Raw genomic sequence first — 23895 nt, forward strand, 5'->3', positions numbered from 1 at the left:
GTACGGCAAGAGATAAGGGCTTGCGGCTAGGTGATACTCCTCCATAGATCCCTACCGGAAGGGCGTGGAACGCCTAAATACCGGGTATATATATATATATATATATATATATATAAGATTGAAAATTATGATTAAGATTAAAACGACGGAGCAATTAATTTTTTTATGACAATACCTATATTTTTTATTAACAAACATTCTCGGTGTTTAAGTGGATTTTTCCTTACCTTATGAGCAGATCACAGTTATATCATCGGGGTGAAATGTTAAAATTTAAATAAATAGTAAAATATTGTAAATCCCGAAACAAAAGCGCTTCTAACAATACACAGTTCTTGTATAAAAAATTTATTCAAATTTGCTTTTCAATAAATTTAGTAAATAATATAATGATCTTGAATAATAAGAAAAAAAATTAAAAAACATTTAGTCTTCGAAAATACCATCTACCGATTTGTAGGAAATCAATGTACATAAGAATTTCTTTATTTTCAGAGAGTAAGGTCTCTTCACTGAAGGTGTCACTCTCAGTAAATTATAATATATTAATGTAATTATTAATTAATTATAAGATTTTTAGATGCCAAATGCAAATAATTAGTCAAATTAAACATTACTATCTATCTACAGTGCCAATATCATAAAAATAAATATTAAGAGTATTATAATATCTTTTAGTATCATTATTTACTCCTTTTACACGTGCGCAGTTTCTATCACCCAAACCCAAAACATTCAGTTGTGTGGTGTGTTGTGTGTTGTTCTTCGAGTTCGAATCGTTCTTTGGTCGTGGTCAGCTGTAGCGTATTTAGAAATGGGAAAAAGTGGTGATAAAAGTAGTTTTGGGTGTGTGTTCTAATAATTTTGTGTATTATAATATTGAATTGTGCTAATAAAACAATGTTCAGTGATTGTGTTGCTGTGTTATTGTTGCTTCTAGTCCTACCTTTTATTGAAAGTGGTGAGTAAAGTTTGAGTTTTTAGTTGTTTCCACCCCCGATGTTGTTGAGGTTTTTGAATATCTTTAGTGTTGATCAATTATTGATAGAAAATATTTACTATAATAATTTAACTGGGCAAATCGATGTCATAGTTTCTTTTTCTACCCATATAAATATCTGGTTGACATTTAACACAGGATATTCACCTATTTATTGTTCTACTTTAGGTACACTTTGTTTTGCGATTTGTTATCTACATAATGTCGAGGATGTTGAAATTGAATTTGGAGGTGTATTTATATTAATCTTCGTTTAATAAGCATAAAACATATTTTTTCATATATGTAAGTATATTGTGGGTTTGCCAATTAGTCTTTGTTTAAAAGATATGTACCTATTATGAAAATCAAATACATTTGACATTTATCCCTACAAATTATTGTTTCACATATTAAATTAATATTAGTTTAGAATTACTTAAAATGATCAGGTTCTTTATTTTTATTGTAAACATTTACAATACTCAAATCATATAATTTATTGAATGAGTAGGTGGAAAAACAGTCCCAATGTCTAAATAACTATTAATAGCAAAATATTTGGTACATAAATTGGTAGACATTATTAGCAATTATTAGCCTGTAGTTTTGAAAGCCAGTATCTCCATTATTTGTTGAAACCAACAAATTTCATTAGACTATGTCCAGTTATGTTTCATATTGATATGCAGGGTAATCAAAGTTTAAAATCTGCTAGCTCATGCATAATGATCCTTAAGCTAGAATATTTCATAGAATGGAACAAATTAAGTATTTGATCTCATCAAAAATTGAAAAAATACCTCCAGTGAACAAGATACTGGTTGTAGCAAGTATAACAAGTATAGCTTGTATAACAAGAATTTTATTGCTGAGATGGAGGAAAGAAAAAGATTTAATAGATTTAAAAATTTAAGGGTTTATAATTTTGTTGAGATTAATTCAAATTGAAATGAAAAAATCCAGTATTCCTCATCAGGACACTAACTGAACTTAAAAATACTTAATAGTCAACAAGTTTAGTTTAACAGTGTTAAAAAATAAGGACAAAATTAAGTCCTATAATTCTTAATAATTCTTAAAAATGGAATGTTTATTCTAGTTTAACAGTGTAATGGAATCACCTGAAATTATTGAGGGAACAAGGAATCACCTGAAATTATTCTAGGATTTCTGCTGATAAAACGGATCTAAGTATCAAATACATAAGTAGTTTTCCTAAAACAGTTTCCAAATCAACATGTGAGATCAGGTACTGTTTGAAACATTTCAATAATTATGATTTAGCTATTGCAGCTATCCGTTTGGATGAAAATCTATTATAAAAAAATCATTGATAGAGAGCAGTGAACATAAATATTGGTTACATGATGCTTGGAAAAAAGATAAAAGAAACAAAGTTTTTTACTCTTTTACCCTCATCTGTTTGATGGCAAAACTAATTTTTTTTAATACTTCAGAATTGAAAACATTGAAACAATTTTTTAGACAAGACACATATCTTAGAAGAGCTACCACTCCCAGACACTGTTTGTTAGGTTAGACTTTACATTTTAATATTCTACTTTTATATCACTTTAGGAAAAAAGCAGAAGTTTTGTGGTCATTTTACTACCTCCATGTAAAATAAGTAAAATTTTATTTTAAAAATAAATAAATTGTTTAAAAATTTTTATTTTAATTATTACACCCATATAAAATATTTTTCTATTATATTTAATAATCTAATTTTAAACATTTGAGGTGTAGGAAATAAAAAGAAAAAAAAAAGAATTTATTATCATGGTACCGTAATCTCAGTTTTAAGGAAACAATACTGCATATAATGTGAACACCAATGACAAACATCCTACAGTAGAAATATGAATAATCTATGATGTCAGTGTATGATCTTATATATATATATATATATATATATATATATATATATATATATATATATATATATATATATATCTATAGATACAAGAAATATAGGATATTAGTGACTGTCAATATAAACAAAACCACCAGTTTATTAGGGCTGCAGTCAGAAGGTTAGCCTAGATGTTAGAGGAAACTCTCTTTTGACTTTTTGTCGAGCTTTCGGAATGAGTTTATTACTTTTTGAAGACACTGTAATATATATATATAAAAAATTGTGTAAATATTTACAAAATATCACAATTCATCAGTGCAACTTACTAGTCATTGAGATTATTTAAAATAAACTTTGACACTCAACATTAATAAAACGAATATAATAATGGACAATACATTCTAAAAATTTTGTTCAGGATAGTAAAACTTAGTTCATTTCATGACATATTTTGATAGTATGTTTTAACTCGATACATAGAGAACAGCAAGAAAAAACAATGTGATTAAAGTGTAATTAGTTGTTCTTAATATTGTATTTATTTTTAAGAAACAAATCAAAACTACCCAAATATGGGCCTCTTGTTTCTTGAAAATAAATACAATATTAAGAACAACGAATTACACTTTAATCACATTGTTTTTCTTTTTGTTCTCTATGTATCAGAATTAAAACATACTATCAAAATATGTCATGAAATGAACTAAGTTTTACTATCACTCTCTCTCTCCAATGGCGCTACAGTCCATATCGGACATTGACCTCCTCCAAACTATGCCTCCAACCTTGTCGGTCCCTCGCTGATCTTCTCCAGGTTCTCACGTCTAGCAAATTTTGTGCGTCCGCTGCCACTTCATCCTCCCATCTTTTCTGTGCCCTTCCTTTTGGTCTTGCGCCCTGCAGTTTACTATCTAGGGCTCTTTTCGGCAATCTTTCTGTCTCCATTCTTACTACATGACCAGCCCAGTGAAGTCTCTAAATTTTAACAAATTCTGAGATCAGTGTCTCTTTGAACAGTTGGTAGAGTTCATGGTTGTACCTGGATCTCCATATTCCGTTTTCGTTAATAGGTCCAAATATCTTTCTTAGGACTTTTCTTTTAAAGACTTCCTGACCGAAGTTTCTCTATCCTGACCAAAATTTTTAGAATGTATTGTCCATTATTATTTTTATATTTTTATGTTATTAATGTTGAGTGTCAAAGTTTATTTTAAATAATCTCAACGACTAGTAAGTTGCACTGACGAATTGTGATATTTTGTAAATATTTACACATTTTTATAATATATATTACAGTGTCTTGAAAAAGGAATAAAACCATTCCGAAAGCTCGACAAAAAGTCAAAAGAGTGTTTCTCTAACATCTCGGCCAACCTTCTGACTGCAGCCCTAATAAACTGGTGGTTTTATATATATATATATATATATATATATATATATATATATATATATATATATATATATATATATATATATATATATATATATATATATATATATATATATACACCCAATAAGATTATGGACATTCAATCATATTCATACCATAACCAATAACCATAATCTTATTGGGTAGATATATTTTTTTTGTTGGTAAGAGTCTTGATAGTAGAAGAAAGTTTTTATTATAGCTTATTTTGAAGTACACAAAGAACATGAAGATGGTTATGTTTTATGTTAGGTTTTCCCCAAATTAGAGTTAAATAGGTGACATGGCTATCTATTAAACTGTAATATATATTTTTCCTATATTTAATTTCTACATAATTTGCTGCTCTTCCAAGAACCCCTATTACAGGTGAGTTTTTTTGTGTCAATGTTGTATACCATACTCCCAAATAAGTTTGTGCTCAATGTACAGTCCTAAATATTTAATATATTCCACTTTCTGTAAAGGCCTCGATTCAAGTACTATCGTTAATTGTTGCCACTCTTCTCTCCTTGTTATCACCATATAACTTGATTTATGTCAATTAAGGGTAAGTTTATAATGATCTAACCATTCCTTTACCACTGTAAGTCAAGTTCAACATCATTTTTTGCCTCGTTGGGGTTTTTGCTAAAGTATACAATTCAGATATCATCAGCATACATTTGTAGTGTATCTCTTAATGGCTTGAAACTGAATTAGCATAAATAAGGAACATTGTTGGACCAAGTATGGAACCTCGAGGAACTCCATACCCAATATTGGACAATTGGCTATTCAGCCTGTTAACCAAGGTAAGTTGTGTTCTTTCTGATATGTAATCATTAAAACACTTCAACACTATGCCATTTATGCCTAAAGTTTCCAATAAAGATAATAACAGCATGTATTTGTTATAAGATCCACTGTTGCTGTTGTTGCTTTATATAAGAAATTTTCATTATCTAAATGGTGCATGATTCTATTATTTTTACACATGTATCCAGAATCTTGGATAAGGCTGGTAAAAGTGAAATGGGTCACTTTTCTCTGCTTACATAAAATAACTGATAACCATTGATGTTAAAGAACTTTTCTTCTTCTGGATATAACCATGAATCCGTTATTATATAAATATCAGATACAATTTGGTTACATAAGATATCAATCTCACTAAGTTTGTTTCTCATTGAGTGGCTAATCATATACAGGAATTTAAATTTAGCACTTCATCCACCTGTGTTATAAAACTCTTCTAAACTATCAAATAAACAAGCTTGAATATTCTGATTCATAGCCATTTTGTTTCATATTTTATTGTAATCCAACTATTGTTTCCTCACATGTTATTTGTATAAGAGGACTTTCATCCTCTTTTCTCAAATATATTTTCCCTTTTCTAACCTATAGATATTGTAGTATTTTTAATTAATCTAATTTATTGTCTTTATTTATTATCAAAGGTTCTACATTTATAACACTTACAAGTTTATTAGAATCTTTATATATTTATTACAGTTCTACACTTATCACTAAGAACTAGAACACAACTACTTTAATTTATATCATTTATTTACATTATTTACGATATGATACGATATTTACGAACAACTGGACTTCAGACCTTCCCAAAACTGCTGCAATTTGGGAGAAAAACCTTTTCTTTTGGCTTGCGTATCGTACCGTTTCTTTATTCGGTCGCTAGCGATCTGCAGATGGGAACGGACCAACTCGTGTACATCATCCATTCTTCTTCGTAATTCAATCACATAATCTTCACCTGCTACATCTTCTCTAGGTCGACAGCCAAACTCTAAACCACAAGGTAGTCGCATCTCGCGTCCGAATAGGACCCTGGCTGGTGTCTGGCCTGTTGATTCGTTAACAGCAGATCTGTAGGCCATTGTGAAGAACGGAAGATATTGGTCCCAGTCTCGCTGATGATCGGACACCATCTTTTAGAGTAGAGTAAATTTTTATTTGCATAAATTTTTAAACATAATTGAGCAAATAACGTCACATTATTCATTACAGATTAAAATATATATATATATATATATATATATATATATATATATATATATATATATATATATATATATTGACATCACACATTTAAAATATATTAACATTACAAGTTAAATATGCTGATCAAGGAGAAGGATAGGCCAGGTACTCCGCCACAGTGTAGGGCTCAATGTCAACTAGGTGTTGAAAAACCTTTCTTTTAAAAGCTCTATAGTGTGTTGAATGTCAGATGGTAGACTATTATAAAATTTAACACGCATACAAAGGACTTCTCTCTGTTATAGACAATCTGTGAAGTGGCAAATTCAAATTAAGGCTTCTTGTATTATATTCATGATTGGGAAGCAGGTGACAATACAAAGAAAATTTTTTAAAAAGGAACATAATACATTCAAATATATAGATGGCTGAGAAAGTGAGTATATTGAGTGATTTGAATCGGCCTCTACAGGATACTCCCGCCTTCAATCCCAAGATCACACGGACTGCCTTTTTTTGGACTATAAAGACAGTTGAGCTATCTACTGCAGCACCCCAGAAGATTACCCCATATCGCATAATAGAATAAAAGTTGGCATAATATACTGATAGTAAAATCCCCTGGTCTAGATAGCTCTTTAACACCCTTAATGAGTAGCAGGCTCTATTCAGTTTTTTTGTCATATTTTGTATTTGTTCCCCCCACTTCAGATTCTGGTCAATATGAATACCAAGAAATTGAACTGATCTAGCAGGTTCCGTGTTTTGTGATAGGAAATTAATTGTATCTGGAAAATGATCTCGTGACTGGCTGGTTCTAAAGTAGACAAAAACTGTCTTATCAGTATTAAGCAACAACCGATTTCCACTGAACCACTGTTCAGCCTTGCTTAGAATTTGCTCTGCCACTGTGAGGAGTGTTTCTAAAGTTTTTTCCCAGAAAAGCACATTTGAGTCATCAGCGAAATTTACAAGGTTTGAGGAACTACTAACCACCGCATTTGGAAGGTCTTTTATGTAGACCAAAAAGAGAAAAGGCCCCAGGACACTCCCCTGTGGTATGCCTAATTTTAAATTGATAGGATCAGAATAAACCTTACATCCCCTTTTCTCCAGGCATACCTTTTGCGACCTATCTGTGAGAAATGATTTTATCCATTTTAATGCCGGTCCCTGTATTCCATAAAGATGTAATTTTTGTAATAAAAGAACATGATCTAGGCTATCGAAAGCCTTAGATAGGTCCAAAAAAGCACCTAGTGTTTTCATCTTTGCCTCCAGTTTTTCTAAAATTATTGATATAAAATCATAGGTAGCTGTCTCAATAGATCTCCCTGCGAGAAAACCATGCTGTGAACTACTAAATAAGTTGTTTGTAGTGAAAAAGTTTTGTAGTCTGAAATATATTGCTTTTTCTAATATTTTTGAGAATGATGGAAGAAGGCTTATTGGTCTATAGTTCTTCATCTTAGTAACATCACCTTTTTTATGTAGTGGCTTCACAATTGCCAGTTTTAAACTTTAGGGAAATTTACCTTGCCTGAAAGAAGCATTAACTATAAAAGAAAGAGGAAGAGAAATCTCTGATGAAACATATTTAATTAAGTTGGTTGATATTTCATCATAACCAGAGCTATGCTTGTTTTTTTAAGTTATTTATTATGTGACTTATTTCTTTCTCTGAAACGGGAGTTAAAAACATGCAATGATTAGTTTGTTCGATATTAATTTGAAAATTTTTTACATGCTTTATTTTCTTTACAGCTTCTGGTGCTGCATTTGCCATAAATTGATTTATTTCGTTAGAAAGCACCTGAGGGTCACCATCTAAACAGAAATTACTTTGATTTTTGTCAAATAATTGCCAACTGTCCTATTCATCCGTTCTACCATACCATCCGATTGTGGATGATACGCTGTAGTTCTTGTTTTCTTAATGCCTAGTCTATCACACATTTCTTGGAATAGATCGCTTTCGAAGTTCCTTCCTTGGTCACTATGGATCTCCAAAGGCACTCCAAATCGGCTGATATATTCTTGGATCAACTTATCTGCAACGGTGGCGGCCTTCTGGTCTGGAAGTGCGTAAATCTCGACCCACTTAGTGAAGTAAACATTACTACCAACATGTACTTGCCTCCCTTTTCACTTTCTGGAAATGGCTCAGCGATGTCCAAAGTTATTCTTTCAAACGGGCTTCCAACATTATATTGTCTCATAGGAGCTCTCCTTTTTCGGTGAGGTCCGTTACTCGTAGCACAAATAGTATATTTCTTACACCAGTCCTTTACGTCGTCGGAACTGTTCATCCAATAAAACCGTTCCCAAATTCGCTAAATGGTTTTCTTTACACCGAAATGCCCTCCTGATGGACTGTCGTGTAACTGACAAAGTACTTCGGCTATTCTGCTCTTTGGGATCACCAACTGTCTTCTCTTCTCTGAACCGTCATCAATTTCCAGTACTCGTTTGAGCAAGCTATCGTTTATGATAAATGAGTCCCACTGAGCCCAATACGTTTTAACTACTTAGTAGGCGTCCAGTCGTCGTTTACCATCGTTGTTCTTAGCACTGCTGCTTCCTTGTATTCCGTTTTGTTGCAGTGGGAACACTCTGCTGGGCATGGAATCTGGAAAGAGAATCAGCGTTTCTGTGGCTAACTCTGGCCCTGTGCTCAATCTTGAAATCGTATTCTTGGAGTCGTTCGATCCATCTGGCTATCTGACCCTCTGAATTCTTAAACCGCATCAACCACTTCAGGGCGGCATGGTCGGTTCGAATTAAAAACTTCCTTCCATAGAGGGATTGATAGAAGTGCGCTACTGATTTCACTACCGCTAGAAGTTCTCTTCTCGTGACGCAATGATTCCGCTCAGGTTTTGAAAGAACTTTACTAAAATATCCAAAGACTCGTTCCTGTCCTCCTTGAATCTGAGATAACACTCCTCCTATTCCCACATTACTTGCATCTGTATCTAAGATGAACTCTCCTTCTGGCAGTGAATATCCTAAAATTGGTGCTGTGATTAAATGCTTTTTTAGGGTCTCAAAGGCATTTTGGCAGTCTGTATCCCAGCAGTAATCTCTTGCTTCCTCTGTAAGTCGCGCTAATGGCTTAGCGATATCTGCAAACTTCTTAATAAACCTCCGGTAGTAAGTACATAGTCCAAGAAAAATTCTTACTTGATGTTTATCCGTTGGTTCTGGCCATTCCTTAATGGAATCGATTTTTCCCTTATCCACGGCCACTCCTTCTTTACTGACTATATGACCCAGATAATTGACTTTACCTTGAAATAGCTGGCACTTCTTTAGGTTTAACATCAATTGGGCAGCTTTAAGTCGATTAAAAAGGTTTTCTAAATTCTTCAGGTGATCTTCAAATGTCTTCCCCAAGACGATTATGTCATCTAGATAAACCAGGCATGTTTTCCAAGAGAACCCTCTCAACACATTTTCCATAAGCCTCTCAAATGTCGCAGGGGCATTATAGAGTCCAAATGACATAACGTTGAATTGCCACAATCCAGATCCTGTGGTGAAGGCTGTCTTCTCTTTATCTCATCATCATCATCCAGCCCCGTTTTCACATCCATTGTTGGATATAGGCCTCCTCCAAACGTCTCCAGTTCTCTCTATCTCTAGCTGCTGCAATCCAGTTTGTTTTTTATTCTCCTTAGGTCGTCGGTCCATCGGGTGGGTGGTCTGCCTCGACTTCGCTTGTCGGCTCTTGATCTCCACTCCAATAATCTCTTCGTCCATCTTCCGTCTTCCATTCTAGCAACATGTCCAGCCCACCTCCACTTTTGTTTATTGATTCGCAGTATAATATCGTCAACGCCAGTTCGTCGGCGTATCTCCTCATTTCTCACGCGATCTTTCAAGGTCAGACCCAGCATTGATCTCTCCATTCGCCTTTGTGTTACCCTCAGTTTTTCGGCAGTAGCTTTCGTTAAAGTTAGGGTCTCTGCTCCGTAGGTCAAGACTGGTAGGATGCATTGGTTAAATGCCTTCCTTTTCAGGTGAATTGGAGTATTTGTTTTAAAAATGTCTCATCCTTCCATATGCCGCCCATCCCAACGTGATTCGTCTATTTAGCTCGCAGGTTTGGTTGTCTCTGGTTATTCTGATTTCATGACCCAAGTATGTGTATTTATCGATTAATTCTACCTTGTTGTTATTGATCTGTATCTCTTCGCTGGGAACCATATTGGTCATCATTTTGGTTTTCTCGAAATTTATCTCCAGCCCAGTTTCTTGTAGTATGTAATTCAGTTCTTGGAGCATGTCTTTGATCTCTCCCAGATTATCTGACAGAAGCACGATATCGTCCGCAAAACGTAGATGGTTTAATCTTTCTCCATCGATGGATATTCCTTTCTGTTGCCATGTTAGTCTTTTAAATGCATACTCAAGAACGGTAATGAACAGCTTTGGTGACATGGTATCACCTTGCCTGACTCCCCTTTTTATCTTTATCTTATTAGTTGCTGAATGTAGACTTATGGTTGTTGTGGCATATTCATATATATTTTTAACTATATTACAATATCTGTGGTCGACCCTGCAATCTTGTAGTGCTCTTAAGATGGACGGTAATTCCACTGTATCAAACGCCTTTTTAAAGTCTACAAATATCAATGCCAAGGGACGGTTATATTCGTTAGTTTTTTCTATCAGGGTTTTTAGGCACTGCAGGTGATCATTTGTGCCGTAATTAGGGCGGAAACCGGCTTGTTCCCGAGGTTGGTAAAAATCCAGCTTTGTCTCTAATCTGTTCGTTATTATTCGGGTGTATAATTTATAAAGATGGTTAAGGAGACTGATTGGTCTGTATCTTTCCAGGTCTGCTATATCTCCCTTCTTGTGTAAGAGTACAGTTATTGAATTATTCCACTTTGTTGGGATATTTTGATTCCATAGACATAGATTAAAGATCTTTTGAATTTTGGTTATCAGTACTGAGCCTCCTATCTTTATCGCTTCCGTGACGACACCGTCCTCCCCCGGAGCTTTGTTATTCTTCATCTTTTTTAGAGCCTTGTAAATTTCGTCCAAGGAGATTTCTGGGATATCTTCGGAACCCTGATTTTGAACCTTCCTCTGCTGATATTCAACTATATCTAGAGTCGATTGGTTGCTATATAATGTCTCATAGAATGATTCCACAATTTGTAACAAATGTTCTCTGTTTGATGTGATGTTGCCATTTCTATCCTTGAGTTTGACTATTTGTTTATTTCCATTTGTGAGTTTGCGTCTCATTATTTTCATACTCTTATTTTCCTCAATAGTTTTGATGATTTTCTCATCTTTGTATTTTCTTAGGTCTTTTCTTATTTCTCTTGATACTTCCTTGTTTATTTTATTTATATCGTCGTTACTAGAGTTTTCGTCGCTTCTCAGTATTCTTCTTTGTTCCATTTTTTTCTGTGTGTCCAGACTAATTTTTTCTTCCTTCACGCTTTTTGGGCAGCATTTCTTTTGAGCTTCTGTTATTGCTTCTACTATTATGTCATTTAGGATGTTAATATCATTTGTTGATGATTTTTCTTGAAGAAATTTACCGATATGATCTTCAAAATTTTGTTCGTTGTTTGGATGTGTCCATATGTTTATTTGCTTCTTTTTTATCATATTGTGTCGTTCATAGTTGGTATTTAACACAATGGTGGCTCTCACCATACGATGGTCGCTTGATTTCGCAAATTTATTTAGCACTGTCACATCTGTAAATATGTATCTTTTATCAGTGATAAAGTAATCAATCTAGTTTGTCGTCTTCCCATCTGGGCTTTTCCACGTCCATCTGCGGTGAGGTTTCTTGTAGTAGTAACTGTTCATTAGGAATAGGTTTTTCTCTAGTAAGAAGTTTAAAAGAGTGTCGCCACGGTCGTTCCGTCCCTGACTTCCAAAATTTCCAAGAGCAGTTTCTGCTGGATCCAGTTTTGTTCCTATTTTGGCGTTAAAGTCTCCACATATAACTGTGAAATGTGTACGGTCGTTTGTGATGGCTGTGCTTAAATCATCATAAAAGACTTCGATCTCCTCGTCTGTATATTCTGTTGTTGGAGCATAGGCTTGGATAACTTTTAGATAATACCTAGTATTTATTTTGAACGTGGCATATGTAACTCTAGTGGATACTGATTGGACAGTTTTTAGATTTCCTGCTAGCTGTTTGTTTATAAAGAATCCGACGCCTCCTACTGACTTATGTTGTTCTCCGTGATAGTAAAACAAGTGACCGGATTTTAGGGTCCCGAGGCCTTCACCTCGCCTTCTCACTTCACTAACTCCGACGATGTCCCATTTGATCTTTTCTAATTCTTTTTCCATTTCTTTAAAGCTTTCATCAGAAAGTAGAGTTCTAGTATTCATGGTTGCAATTTTGAAAACTGTTTGTTTTTTAAAGCATACTCTTGTCAAATTTGTGCCCCCCCAGAATCCTTGGGACAGACTGATAAATCAGTGTGAGAGTGTCTACTCACCTGGGGTAGTTTCCGTTTTGTTTTAAAATCTGACATTTGTAAGGGTTTTTGGCTAAGTTCAATGCCACGCGAGCCACTGCGTGTTGGCAAGGTTTCAGTTTCAGCCGCCCACTCTGGGAACAGACGCTGTTTGCAGCCGCCCACTCTGGGTCAGACGCTGCTGCTGTCGCAGTATCACAGCCGCTTAACTCATAATGTGAGTGACGCCTGTGAGTATCTGGAATTAAGCCTACAGGATTTTTACTTCCCATAGCCTTAATCCAGTAATGACATTACTGATAATGTCATATCCTCAGTTGATCCGCGGGTACTTATTTGGCAATGCCTTATTCGTACCTGTCCTGCATATCTGCAGGAACTTTCCCTATCGGCCATATGGGACGTGCCGTGTCGAGGTTGAGGACATCCCCCGTCCAGTCTGTCTTTCGTGGAGTACAGAAGAGCCCCTACTCAGTTCAGAGCTCCTCCTCCGCGAAAGCTAAGACCGACACGGTATCTACTGGGTCCATTTCTATCTGCCAGTATCCAGACTTCAAATCCAAAGTAGAAAACAATTTACTTCCAGCCAATGTGTCCAATGTGTCATCGATCCGAGGCAGAGGATAACTGTCTTTCTTGGTAACGTTGTTTAGCAAACGGCAATCCACACAGAACCTCGTCGTTCCGTCTTTCTTCTTAACCAGGACCAGCGGAGAGACCCATGGGCTCGTAGAAGGTTCTATCACCCTGTCTTTCTTCATTTCCTGAACAATTGTTTCAGCTTCCTCTCTTTTCGCCTGTGGTAATCGTCGAGCTGTTTGACGAATTGACTTAGCATTATCACTATCAATTTTATGCTTAACAACGGTAGTTCTTCCCGTCTTTCCTCCTTTCGTACGAAAATATCACGATACTGCCGAATAAATTCCCTTAATTTCCTTTTCTCCATCTGATTTAGAGACTGTCCAGCAACTGCAACCATTTGGTCGAATTTGTCGTTGGAATTATCAGATGTTGTCGCCTGACGGATTATGGATGTCACAGGTACACAAGTTCCTAATTTTGTCTCTTTCTTGATGGTCACTGGGTAGTCATTGACATTGATGTCTCACAGGAATTTCTTTAGCCGAAGTCACCAATTCCTTTCCAATTATGATTCTACGAACAACCTCGTCGTCATGGTTCCAAGGTTCCATCATAACAGGTGTCCCTTCGTCCACAATTCCCTGTAGCTGCGCTACTATGATCGTTTCACTTCTCGCAGGCACGACTGTATCTTCTTTAATGGCTGCTTGCACAGTGTTGTCATCATGTGGATGAAGAAATACCTCCTCGTTGCCAACTTTGATTACCTTATTCTTAAAATCCAATTGGAATATATGCATATTCATTACGTCCATTACTAATATAACATCCTCTTCGATGTCAGCAACTATAACAGTATAGACGAACTTTTCTGCTCCAATTCCCAATTGTACCTAGATTTCTCCATGAATGTTGGCATTTTCACCTGTAGCGGTCCGAAGTCGCAACCTCGTTGGTAACAGTTTCTTACGGCTGTTACTAACTGTCGGGCGTATAATGGTTCTGGTCGCTCCGGTATCCACCAACAACTTATGCCTTTTGCCATTTATTTCTCCATCTACATATCTGTCTTCACGACATTTCAAAGAAGCTATTAGTATGAGGGGGTCTTTGGAAAAGTTCCGGGTCGAAGCTGCCCCCCTAAGGCCGACCCGTTCTAGTTTTCCTGATGGTGAGTTTCTTGATTTAGTACCTAGGGCGCTTACATGAACTTCGTACGTGTATTATTTCGCCACAATTCCAGCATCTTATGGTCTTGGTTTTCTTGTATGTCATACTTTTCATCATATTAACGAGCCCGTCAAGTTTATCTTCATCTCCTTCCTCTTTTCCAGTTTTAACTTTACTGTACCCGCCAGAGGCCTGCGTAGCTGACTCGTATTCGAGGGCGGCGGATAAGACATCAACCAGCGTCTTGTGACGAGCTAATCGCAGTGTTCTCTGCATTTCATGATCACGAAGACCATCAATAAATGTTTGAACGGCCAATTTTTCCATCATGTCTTCGAGAGCAGTTGGATAAGCATATCGTACTAATCTAGCAATATCTACCTCATATTCTTGAAGAGCCTCATCTTTCATCATTCTTCGATTTTTAGGCTGCGACTGATATACATGCTCCAAATGTTCGTGGCCATATCGCATATTTAACATTTTCTTCAGTTGTTCGAAATCATCCGTCTCCTCTACGGCTATGGTCTGAAGCACATCTAAGGCATCTCCTCGAAGAGCGATAGTCAGGTTTACAGCCTTTTCTTTTTCAGGCCATCCATTCGCTCTTGCAGCTGATTCGAACTGTTTCATGTAGTTGTTCCATGACCATTTTCCATCGAAAGTTGGAACTTTAACATGAACAGAACCTCCACTTCCTTCAAATTTCGGCCGTGTTTCCAACTTACATTTCGTCTCGTCTTCTTTTGTCTCTATTGTAATTGGATTGTATCCTCTCTCTGCTGTCCCTGTTTCCTCCATCTTCCTTTCCATCTCGTTCATCTTTTCTTCGAAGGCCAACATATCGGCAGCAACTTGGTTTTTTAACGTAGACATTCTATCGTCGAGGGTAGACATCTCAGAAGTGACATAAGAGATGTTAGCAGAAACTTTGCTTTCCAGAGAAGAAATCTCGTTAGAAACTTTGTTTTCTAAAGAAGCGATGTCGCCGGAAACTTCGCCAGAAACTTTGTTTTCCAATGATACGATGTCACCAGAAACTTTGTTCTCTAATTTCGAAATCGACGAGATGACAGCATTATGTTTATCTTCAAATATATAAGTTTCCGGGTCTAAACCCTCTTCCTCCAAAGCCTTCTTTAGTCGTTGGACTAACTCAGCCTTTTTTTCGGTAGAAGCTAATTCTCTATCCTCGAGATGTCTTCTTAAATTCGTAACTGTGAGCTCATAAATCGTAGTCATTTTCACTATTTATTTACTATTCTACTTTTCTGACACCACTGTAGTTTTTTTATTAATCTAATTTATTGTCTTTATTTATTATCAATGGTTCTACATTTATAACACTTACAAGTTTATTAGAATCTCTATATATTTATTACAGTTCTACACTTATCACTAAGAACTAGAACACAACTACTTTATTTTATATCATTTATTTACAATATTTATTTTGGACTAAAAACTCGACTTCATATTCAAAACTAACTGTAACTTAAATAAAAGGTTCCTCTATATTTATACTAAACAACCGTTAGACTAGAATTCCGGCGATTCCCTTCGAACAGACGAGGTCACCGGGACTGGTTTTCATTTGACCTTCTTCTGGAAACTTCGAATCGTAGGAGACCCGCCAGGTATTACCTGGAGTTTCTGTCGGCTGGTGTATGATGTAGAAAAGACTTGAATGGAATAGAATTAGAAATATAATGTTTACAGTTAAATATGAATCATATATTTATCGTAACAATATTTATAATCTTTTTGTTTTTTAGTTTTGTAGGCTAGATTAAACAAATGCCATCTTGTGTAAGAGCATATCTAAGTCTTTTTCCGTTGTCGACATTTCATTATTTTGTTTTTTATTTCTTGGGTTGCAAATTTTGCAACTATAACTGGGCCTCTTTTTGTGTTCTTCCTCGTACATTTTTTGATTCTGTTACTTGAATATTACACTGTAGTAGATCGTTAGCAACCTCCAAAACTACAGAATCAGCCATAACCTCTCCTTTTAATTGTGTAACCACAAATTCAATATTGCATGAGATTCTGTCACATTCTAAATCATTTATTTTTTCTTCAAGTATTTTGACTTTGGATTTTAGCTGCATATTTTCATTTTTTAACGCCTTCATTTCAGAGAGGAAAGTTCGATTTTCAGAAATTAGTCGATCAAATTTTTCGGACATAAATTCAACAGATTCCTGAAATTTTTCCAGAAATCGCTGTAATGAGTCATTAACAACTGGAATTTTATCATTTTTTTCACTACTATACTTTACAGAAGAAAGTTTTACGCTGTTTTCAGGTACCATAACCTTGCTTTGTTTACAATTGGAACATCAGACAATATTATTGGTTATTTGACATGCTCATTCAGCACATCTTTTATGGAAAATATTTTTCTTGCAAATACTGTATAATATTGCTTTTAATAGTGATTTATTGCAATAATGGCACACTAGAGTTGTATTGCATATGTTTAATTATGTATGTAAATATACGGCACAGTACATTCAACCAACTTACACCTCTAAATGATTAATGAAATTCGCTATAGTCGCAGATGTTAGTGGCTTAAAAATTGCAACTAAGAATGTGAAAACGGTATCGAAGTTGTACACAAAGACAAAGGATCATTTCACAATACAGGAGTCATCGAATGTTGTTTATTCTATACCGTGTGCCAATTGTAATAACGTGTATATCGGAGAATCATCTCGTAATTTTCACAATAGAGTAATATCACATCGCAGCGACATAAAAACCAAAAAGATAAACGCATGTGCGCTCACAGAACATGCATTAACTTTAAAACATGAATTTAATTTCGAAGATTCCTGTATTTTGGCAAAGGAAAAAAACCATTCAAAACGTGTTTTCTTGGAAATGTCTAAATAAAAAGTCAGACATAGATAAATTGAGCAACATTTATTGTTACTTACTGACAAAACACGTGTTTTCTTGGAAATGTCTAAATAAAAAGTCAGACATAGATAAATTGAGCAACATTTATTGTTACTTACTGACAAAACATCAAAAATAAAATAAAGATTCACTTTTACATATACACACCATAATACACCTGCATACAAAACATGTTGCATACTATCAAGACAGGTATAATATACTACTTTCATTAATATAATAGCAAGAACTCCTAATTACCTTTTAATCACACTATTTTTGTTTTTTTTTTCTGTTTTCTATGGATCAGTCAAAACACACCATTAAAAGATGTCACTAACAAAATTTTAACTTTCCAACTAAATAAAATGTATTTTGTCCATTATTTTACATGGTATATTTTATATGCGTGTTTTTAATGTTGAGTGTCGTAGCTTTACACAAATAATCTCAACGACTAGTAAGTTGTAATGACAATTTGAGATATGTTGTAAATATTTACACTTTCTTCTAATTACAGTGTCTTGAAGAAGGAATAAAAGAATATATATATATATATATATATATATATATATACATATATATATATATATATATATATATATATATATATATATATATATTGTTATGATGTGTTTTTTGTTTTGAATGATGAGCAATGAGTATTTTTAATAATATAATATATAGGGTTTTTATCGCGGTTCTCAAAGAATTAGCTTGTAAGTACTTTTTTAAATTATCTTTATTATAACTATTATGAAACACACATATATATATATCTAACCTAGCCAATGTAAATTTAAAATAAACTATCTTTAAATTGATATTCTTATAAAACTAATTAAATTCTATAGACAATCTAAAATTTAAACAAAACTATCTTCAAAATTGAAATTGTTATGACACTAACTAAATTATATTAACAAAATTTTGTACCTTTCTTTCACTGAATGCCTAAATGAACTGTTTTCCACTATATAGATTCTAATCACCACTGAATGTCTTCGTACTTCAGTTATCCTTGTTTTTTGTGAAATTACTTTTTCCAATTATCAGCTTCTACCAATTTAAGATATAGTTTTCTTCACCAGCATTTATACACCACTAATCAAACCAGCAAACAGCATTTATATTTATTCTTCTTTTCAATATACCAATATCCAATTATTATAAGTTGATTTATACTAATCTCCAACCATAATATAATTTAATTTTCTCCAATTATAATATAATTTTAATTCCTTCCAATGTCCATCCAATATTCTTCTAATATACTTTTATAATCTTCAATAATTATTTGTGTATAATTATAAATGTGCATTAAATATATGCATAATTTTTAATCTTCATTTAACTCACTATATTAAACAATTGGACTATCTCCAAATAACTTTCATATTTCTTATTAAACTGCTTGACTGACTTACTAAAACTGTGAACAATTGACTTCACTAACTAATCTACTAACTTTCATAATAAACTGCTTGACTTCTGACTAAAAACTTCCATCTTGAATCCAAATCACGGGTATTTATATCTTTTTTCGATATTCCAGAACCATCTGGTAAGAAATCATGTTCTATTTAGTTCTATTAAATACTTGTCTGAATTTTCTGGAACAAACCATTTCGCAAACATGGCCATCTCCGGAGATCCAGAGAATTCCATTCTTTTCTATTAATAATTTTGTTTACATTTAGGCTTTTCAGATCAGAATAAACATTGAAATTAGTAACTAACACTCTAATTTAATAAAATACACAATTCAAACAATATATTATTATAACCCCACTTTATATTCCCAATTATGATTAATTTTTATCTTTCAATCACTCCGAGAGTATTTTTGGTTGCCTATGCACATGGCTAACTTACATCTATTTACAACATTAAAATTACTAAAATACAACTTTTTACAATTATTATATGCTAATTTCTTAAAATGCCCTCACATAAATATATTTTTATAAAATTCTCTAGTATATAACTTATTTAAAATAATCAAATACTTTTTTATATCTAATATTATGTAGTATATAACTTATAAATTATTTTCTATAAACCCCAATCGTCACAATACCCCAAAAATAATATTTAAAATAAATAATTTACTTATTATTTTTTTAAATATTAATTTTCTCATATTTTATTAAATTTAATAAATTAATAATTCAATTTTTTTTTATTTAAAATGTGTTAAATACATCCCTGTTCGCTGTCTATGTCAAAGCAAAGAACAACGGATCACAGTTCGGCTATTCTATGGTCAAACTGTCATATCAAATGGAACAATGGATGCTATATCAGAGAATAAAATATAACCTTAATTAAAAATATAATCTATATTGTGTTCTGTTTATTTATAGACAAAATCTAGGAATTATTTCCATTCAAAATAACTTTCATCAATATAAATTGGTAAGTTTTACACTTTTTATAAAGACATTTACACAATCAATTCTGTATCTAACCCCAAATTATGATTTTTAGGGTACCAAACAATTTCCATATGTACAAAATTCAACAAGTATGATGTCAATTTTATTCACAACAAAGAAATCTACCATCTATCTATGAAATGGATCTATCAGTAAGTTTTTTTTAAATTCTTTTCTTTGTTTAGTTGACATATTGGGCATTGGGTAGTAATTTCTTTTGCTATACTTATGTCATTCTTTGCAAAATAATTGTCCCTAAATAGCATCCATAGCTTTCTTGAACCAATATGCATATAATTGTTATGTAAATTTTTCAATATTTTCTTTGCTAAAGTTCTAGTTATTACATATACTTCTATGCCATTTATTATTTTATAATAAACTCCATCTTTCTTAAGGACTTTTTGTTTTTCACTCAAATTGATCTGATCTCTTATAATTTCTTCTTTAGAATATAATCCAGTACTTTCTACTAATTGATTTAATCCAATTTTTATTGTTCGCTGCCCTTTTTGTGATGTATTTTCTAACCTTGATAAAGCATCTGCCACTATATTGGATTTTCCAGAAATGTATTTGATTTCAAAGCAGTATTCACTAAGTATTAGACTCCACCGATGTATTCTACTGTTTCCATATTTGTTATTTAATATAGACGTTAAAGCTTGATGATCTGTTTCTATAGTAAATTCATTACCCAACAAATAAAATCTTAATTTTGTGACACAGTGTATTATACTTGCTAGTTCTAATTCTGAAACTGAGTAACCCTTTTCATGTGGCTTTGTAATTCTTGAAATGAATTGTATTGGGTATTCGACCCCATCATGTATTTGTAATAATACCCCTGATAATCTCTCTATTGATGCATCTGTTCTTAATATGAATGGCTGTGTGTAGTCAGGATAGTATATTTTCAAATTTGACAGAAAAATGTTTTTAATTTCTTGGAATGCTAGTTCTCTTCTCTGATCCCATCTCCATTTTACACCTTTTCTCAGTAGTTCAAGTAATGGAATTTCTTTTATACTTAGATCTGGTATCATCCTTTTATAATAATTAATTATTCCAATAAATCCTCTTAAAGTTCTTAAATTGTGTGGTGTTTTATACTCCTGAATGACTTGTGTCCGTTCTGGATCCATTTCGATTCCCTTAGTGTTAAGTTTATAACCTAGATATATGACTTCTTTTTGAAAAAATGTACATTTTTCTTGATTTATTTTTAGTCCAACTTTGTCTAATCTATTTATTATAATTTTTAGGTGTTTCTCATGATCTTCAGCCGTTTTAGAAAAAATTAATATATCATCAATGTAGTGAATTACAAAATGTTCATATTGATCCAGAATATCATGAAGACATCTACATAGAGCACTGCAAGATGATTGAAGTCCAAATGGTACTACTTTGAATTGATATACTACTCCATCTATCTGAAATCCTGTATACTGTCTACTTTTTCTTTCTAGAGGTATTAACCAGAAACTATGCTGTAAATCGATTTTAGTGAAAAATGACATTCCTGTAATTCTTCCTAATATTCCATCTATACTCATTGGTGCTTCAAATTGCTTTTCAGTAATCTTGTTAATATTCCTTGCATCCAAACATAACCTGATTTCACCTGATCTTTTTCGTACTACTACTATGGGATTTATAAAACGTGTGTCTGCTTTCTCAATGATTCCATCTTCTAACATATTATTAATTGTTTTGTTTACTTCTTCTCTGTATTTATATGGTATTGGGTATGATTTTGTTTTAAAATCTTTTTCCTCCTTAACTCTTATACTATGGATATAATTCTGTGCAATTCTATTTTCTTTATTGACAAGTCCCTTGTGTTGCTGCAATATGGAAATGACTATTGATTTATATTCTTCAGGGCAATTTAAAACTTTCATCATATCTTCTTCTTTACAAATAACATTATTCTTCATTATGTACTCATTATTCCTTGCTTCCAATTTTACGCACTCCGCCTCGTAGGCATCCATCTGCTTAAATTTTCCATTCCTTAAATATTCACTACAATAATTATTCTTTACATTCTTTTGGGACATTTCCCTATCATCAAAATACATTTCTTCTTCATAAACATCATTATTTTCTTTTAATAATATCCTATCAACTCTTATTCCTTCTTCCACCTCATCTTTCTGCATAAATTTAATTATTTGCCCTTCCAAAGTTACCATTTTTTCTTCAAAATCTATCTTTACTTTCTTCTTTTCCAATTCATCATTTCCCATTAATATATCAACACATAAATCCTTGACAATAAATCCTTGCATATTAATTTCTTTATTAAGAATATTAATTTTAAAATTGGCTAGTTTATCAATTTTACCCAACTTCTTATTATTTGCACCAACAATTTTAATTTTTGGAATCTTTATTATATCTGATAATTTTAATGTATTAAAAATAAAATTCTCCGAGACTAAAGTACTTTCTGAACCAGTATCTATCATAATCTTAATCATTTTATTTTTGGCCAAAGCATTTATATAAATTAAATTAATAGATTCAATAATTTTCTCTTCATCTAAAGAAATAAATTCAGAAGGTTTTTCATAATGCTATGACTTCATATTCATATTCAAAATACTATGACTTCTACTCACATTTTCTTGCCTTGTACGATTTCGTTCCCTGTCTTCGCAGCTCCTATTCCTTCGAACACAATTTACCTGTCTGTTATAGTTAGGTCGCTCTGTATTTTTTCTATTGTTAAAATCTTGTCTATTATTATTAGTACTGTTATTAAAATTTTGTCTATTATAACTAGTATTATTATTAAAGTTCTGTCTATTTGGATTACTGTTATTATTATTAAAATTTTGTAAATTATCACCATACCTAGTGTTATTGTTATATGATTGTCTATATTGTTGAAAGTTATTATTGTTTTTTCTGTTGTTATTATTACTTGTCATATTGCCTCTTTGTATTCTTTGAATAAAATTAATAAAACTATCTATTGTTTGAATATTTTGTACAGTTACTGTTTGCACAACATCAACATCAAAATGTCTAGATACATTTAAGACTGTTTCATCCTCTCTAAGTGGTGGTTCTAAATATTTTGCAACTGTTATCAATTTCAATGCATAATCTACCATATTTGATTTTAAATTTTGATTATACTTTCCAAAATATAGAATTTCTCTAAACTTGGCTTGCTCTAATTCACCCCAATAATAATTTAAAAATTTATTTTCAAATGTTTGAAAATTATCTAAATCATTCTCAATACTAGCAAACCAAGTTGCTGCATTGTCATTTAATGTCATTCTAATATAATCTTTAATATCATTAATATTATTCACAAATCTTAATTTATGTTTTAAACTATTTATGTATACTCTCGGATGCAAATTTTTTATATTACCAGAGAATTTAATCCCAGTCTCATTTGTTAAATTTAAGTAAGGTCTCCCTATGTCTCTCATTTGTGAAATATCATCTATTCTCTGTTCCACATTTCTTATTTGATTACAATTTATTTGGATATTTTGTTGTATATCGTCTAATTTTTCTTCTGTGTTTCTCCTGTCTTCGTTAATTTTTACTTCTAAGTTACATTTCTGTAACTCTATTTTCTGTTCTATATCTATCTTATTATCTTGAATAATCCTCTTTACTTCTGTCCTCTCATTGTCTATCCTTTTCTTGTAGTCATTCCGTATACTTTTTATTTCATTTGCTACTTTTTTCTCTGCAGCTTCAAGTTTTTTATCCATTTGTTTTACAATTTTATTATTATTATCTTCTATTTTCTTTTCTAATTTTCTATAATTCTCTTCCAATTTCTGTTCCATTTTTTTCATGTCTTCTTTGACTTCTTTTGAATTCTCTTCCAATTTTTTTATGTCTTCTTTGATTTCTTTTGAATTCTCTTCCATTTTCTGTTCCATTTTTTTCATGTCTTCTTTGATTTCTTTTGAATTCTCTTCCATTGTCTTGTTCATCTGCATCATTAATGACATCAAAGCTGCCATATTGACATTTTCCTCTCTTTCTGGATTCATTTCTGCAGTATCTTGTGGAACTTGAACTAAACTCTC

General features: G+C 32.7%; 1 protein-coding gene across 4 annotated transcripts in view; it reads left to right on the forward strand.

Annotated features, from left to right (window-relative positions):
- Window positions 1-613: 613 nt before the first annotated feature.
- The window catches only part of kuz (zinc-dependent metalloprotease kuz), a 250389-nt gene continuing 227107 nt past the window's right edge, over window positions 614-23895 (forward strand). For 2 of the 4 annotated variants that reach the window (XM_072529798.1, XM_072529799.1), the window contains exon 1: window positions 614-961. In XM_072529798.1, the coding sequence (XP_072385899.1) occupies window positions 901-961 (61 nt within the window). In that variant the 5' untranslated portion in view covers window positions 614-900. The remainder of the gene's footprint in view (window positions 962-23895) is intronic. The other 2 variants (XM_072529801.1, XM_072529800.1) reach the window with 1 other exon arrangement.

This window comes from Diabrotica undecimpunctata, chromosome 4 (genome assembly GCF_040954645.1).
Source record: "Diabrotica undecimpunctata isolate CICGRU chromosome 4, icDiaUnde3, whole genome shotgun sequence".
Taxonomy (NCBI): Eukaryota; Metazoa; Arthropoda; class Insecta; order Coleoptera; family Chrysomelidae; genus Diabrotica; species Diabrotica undecimpunctata.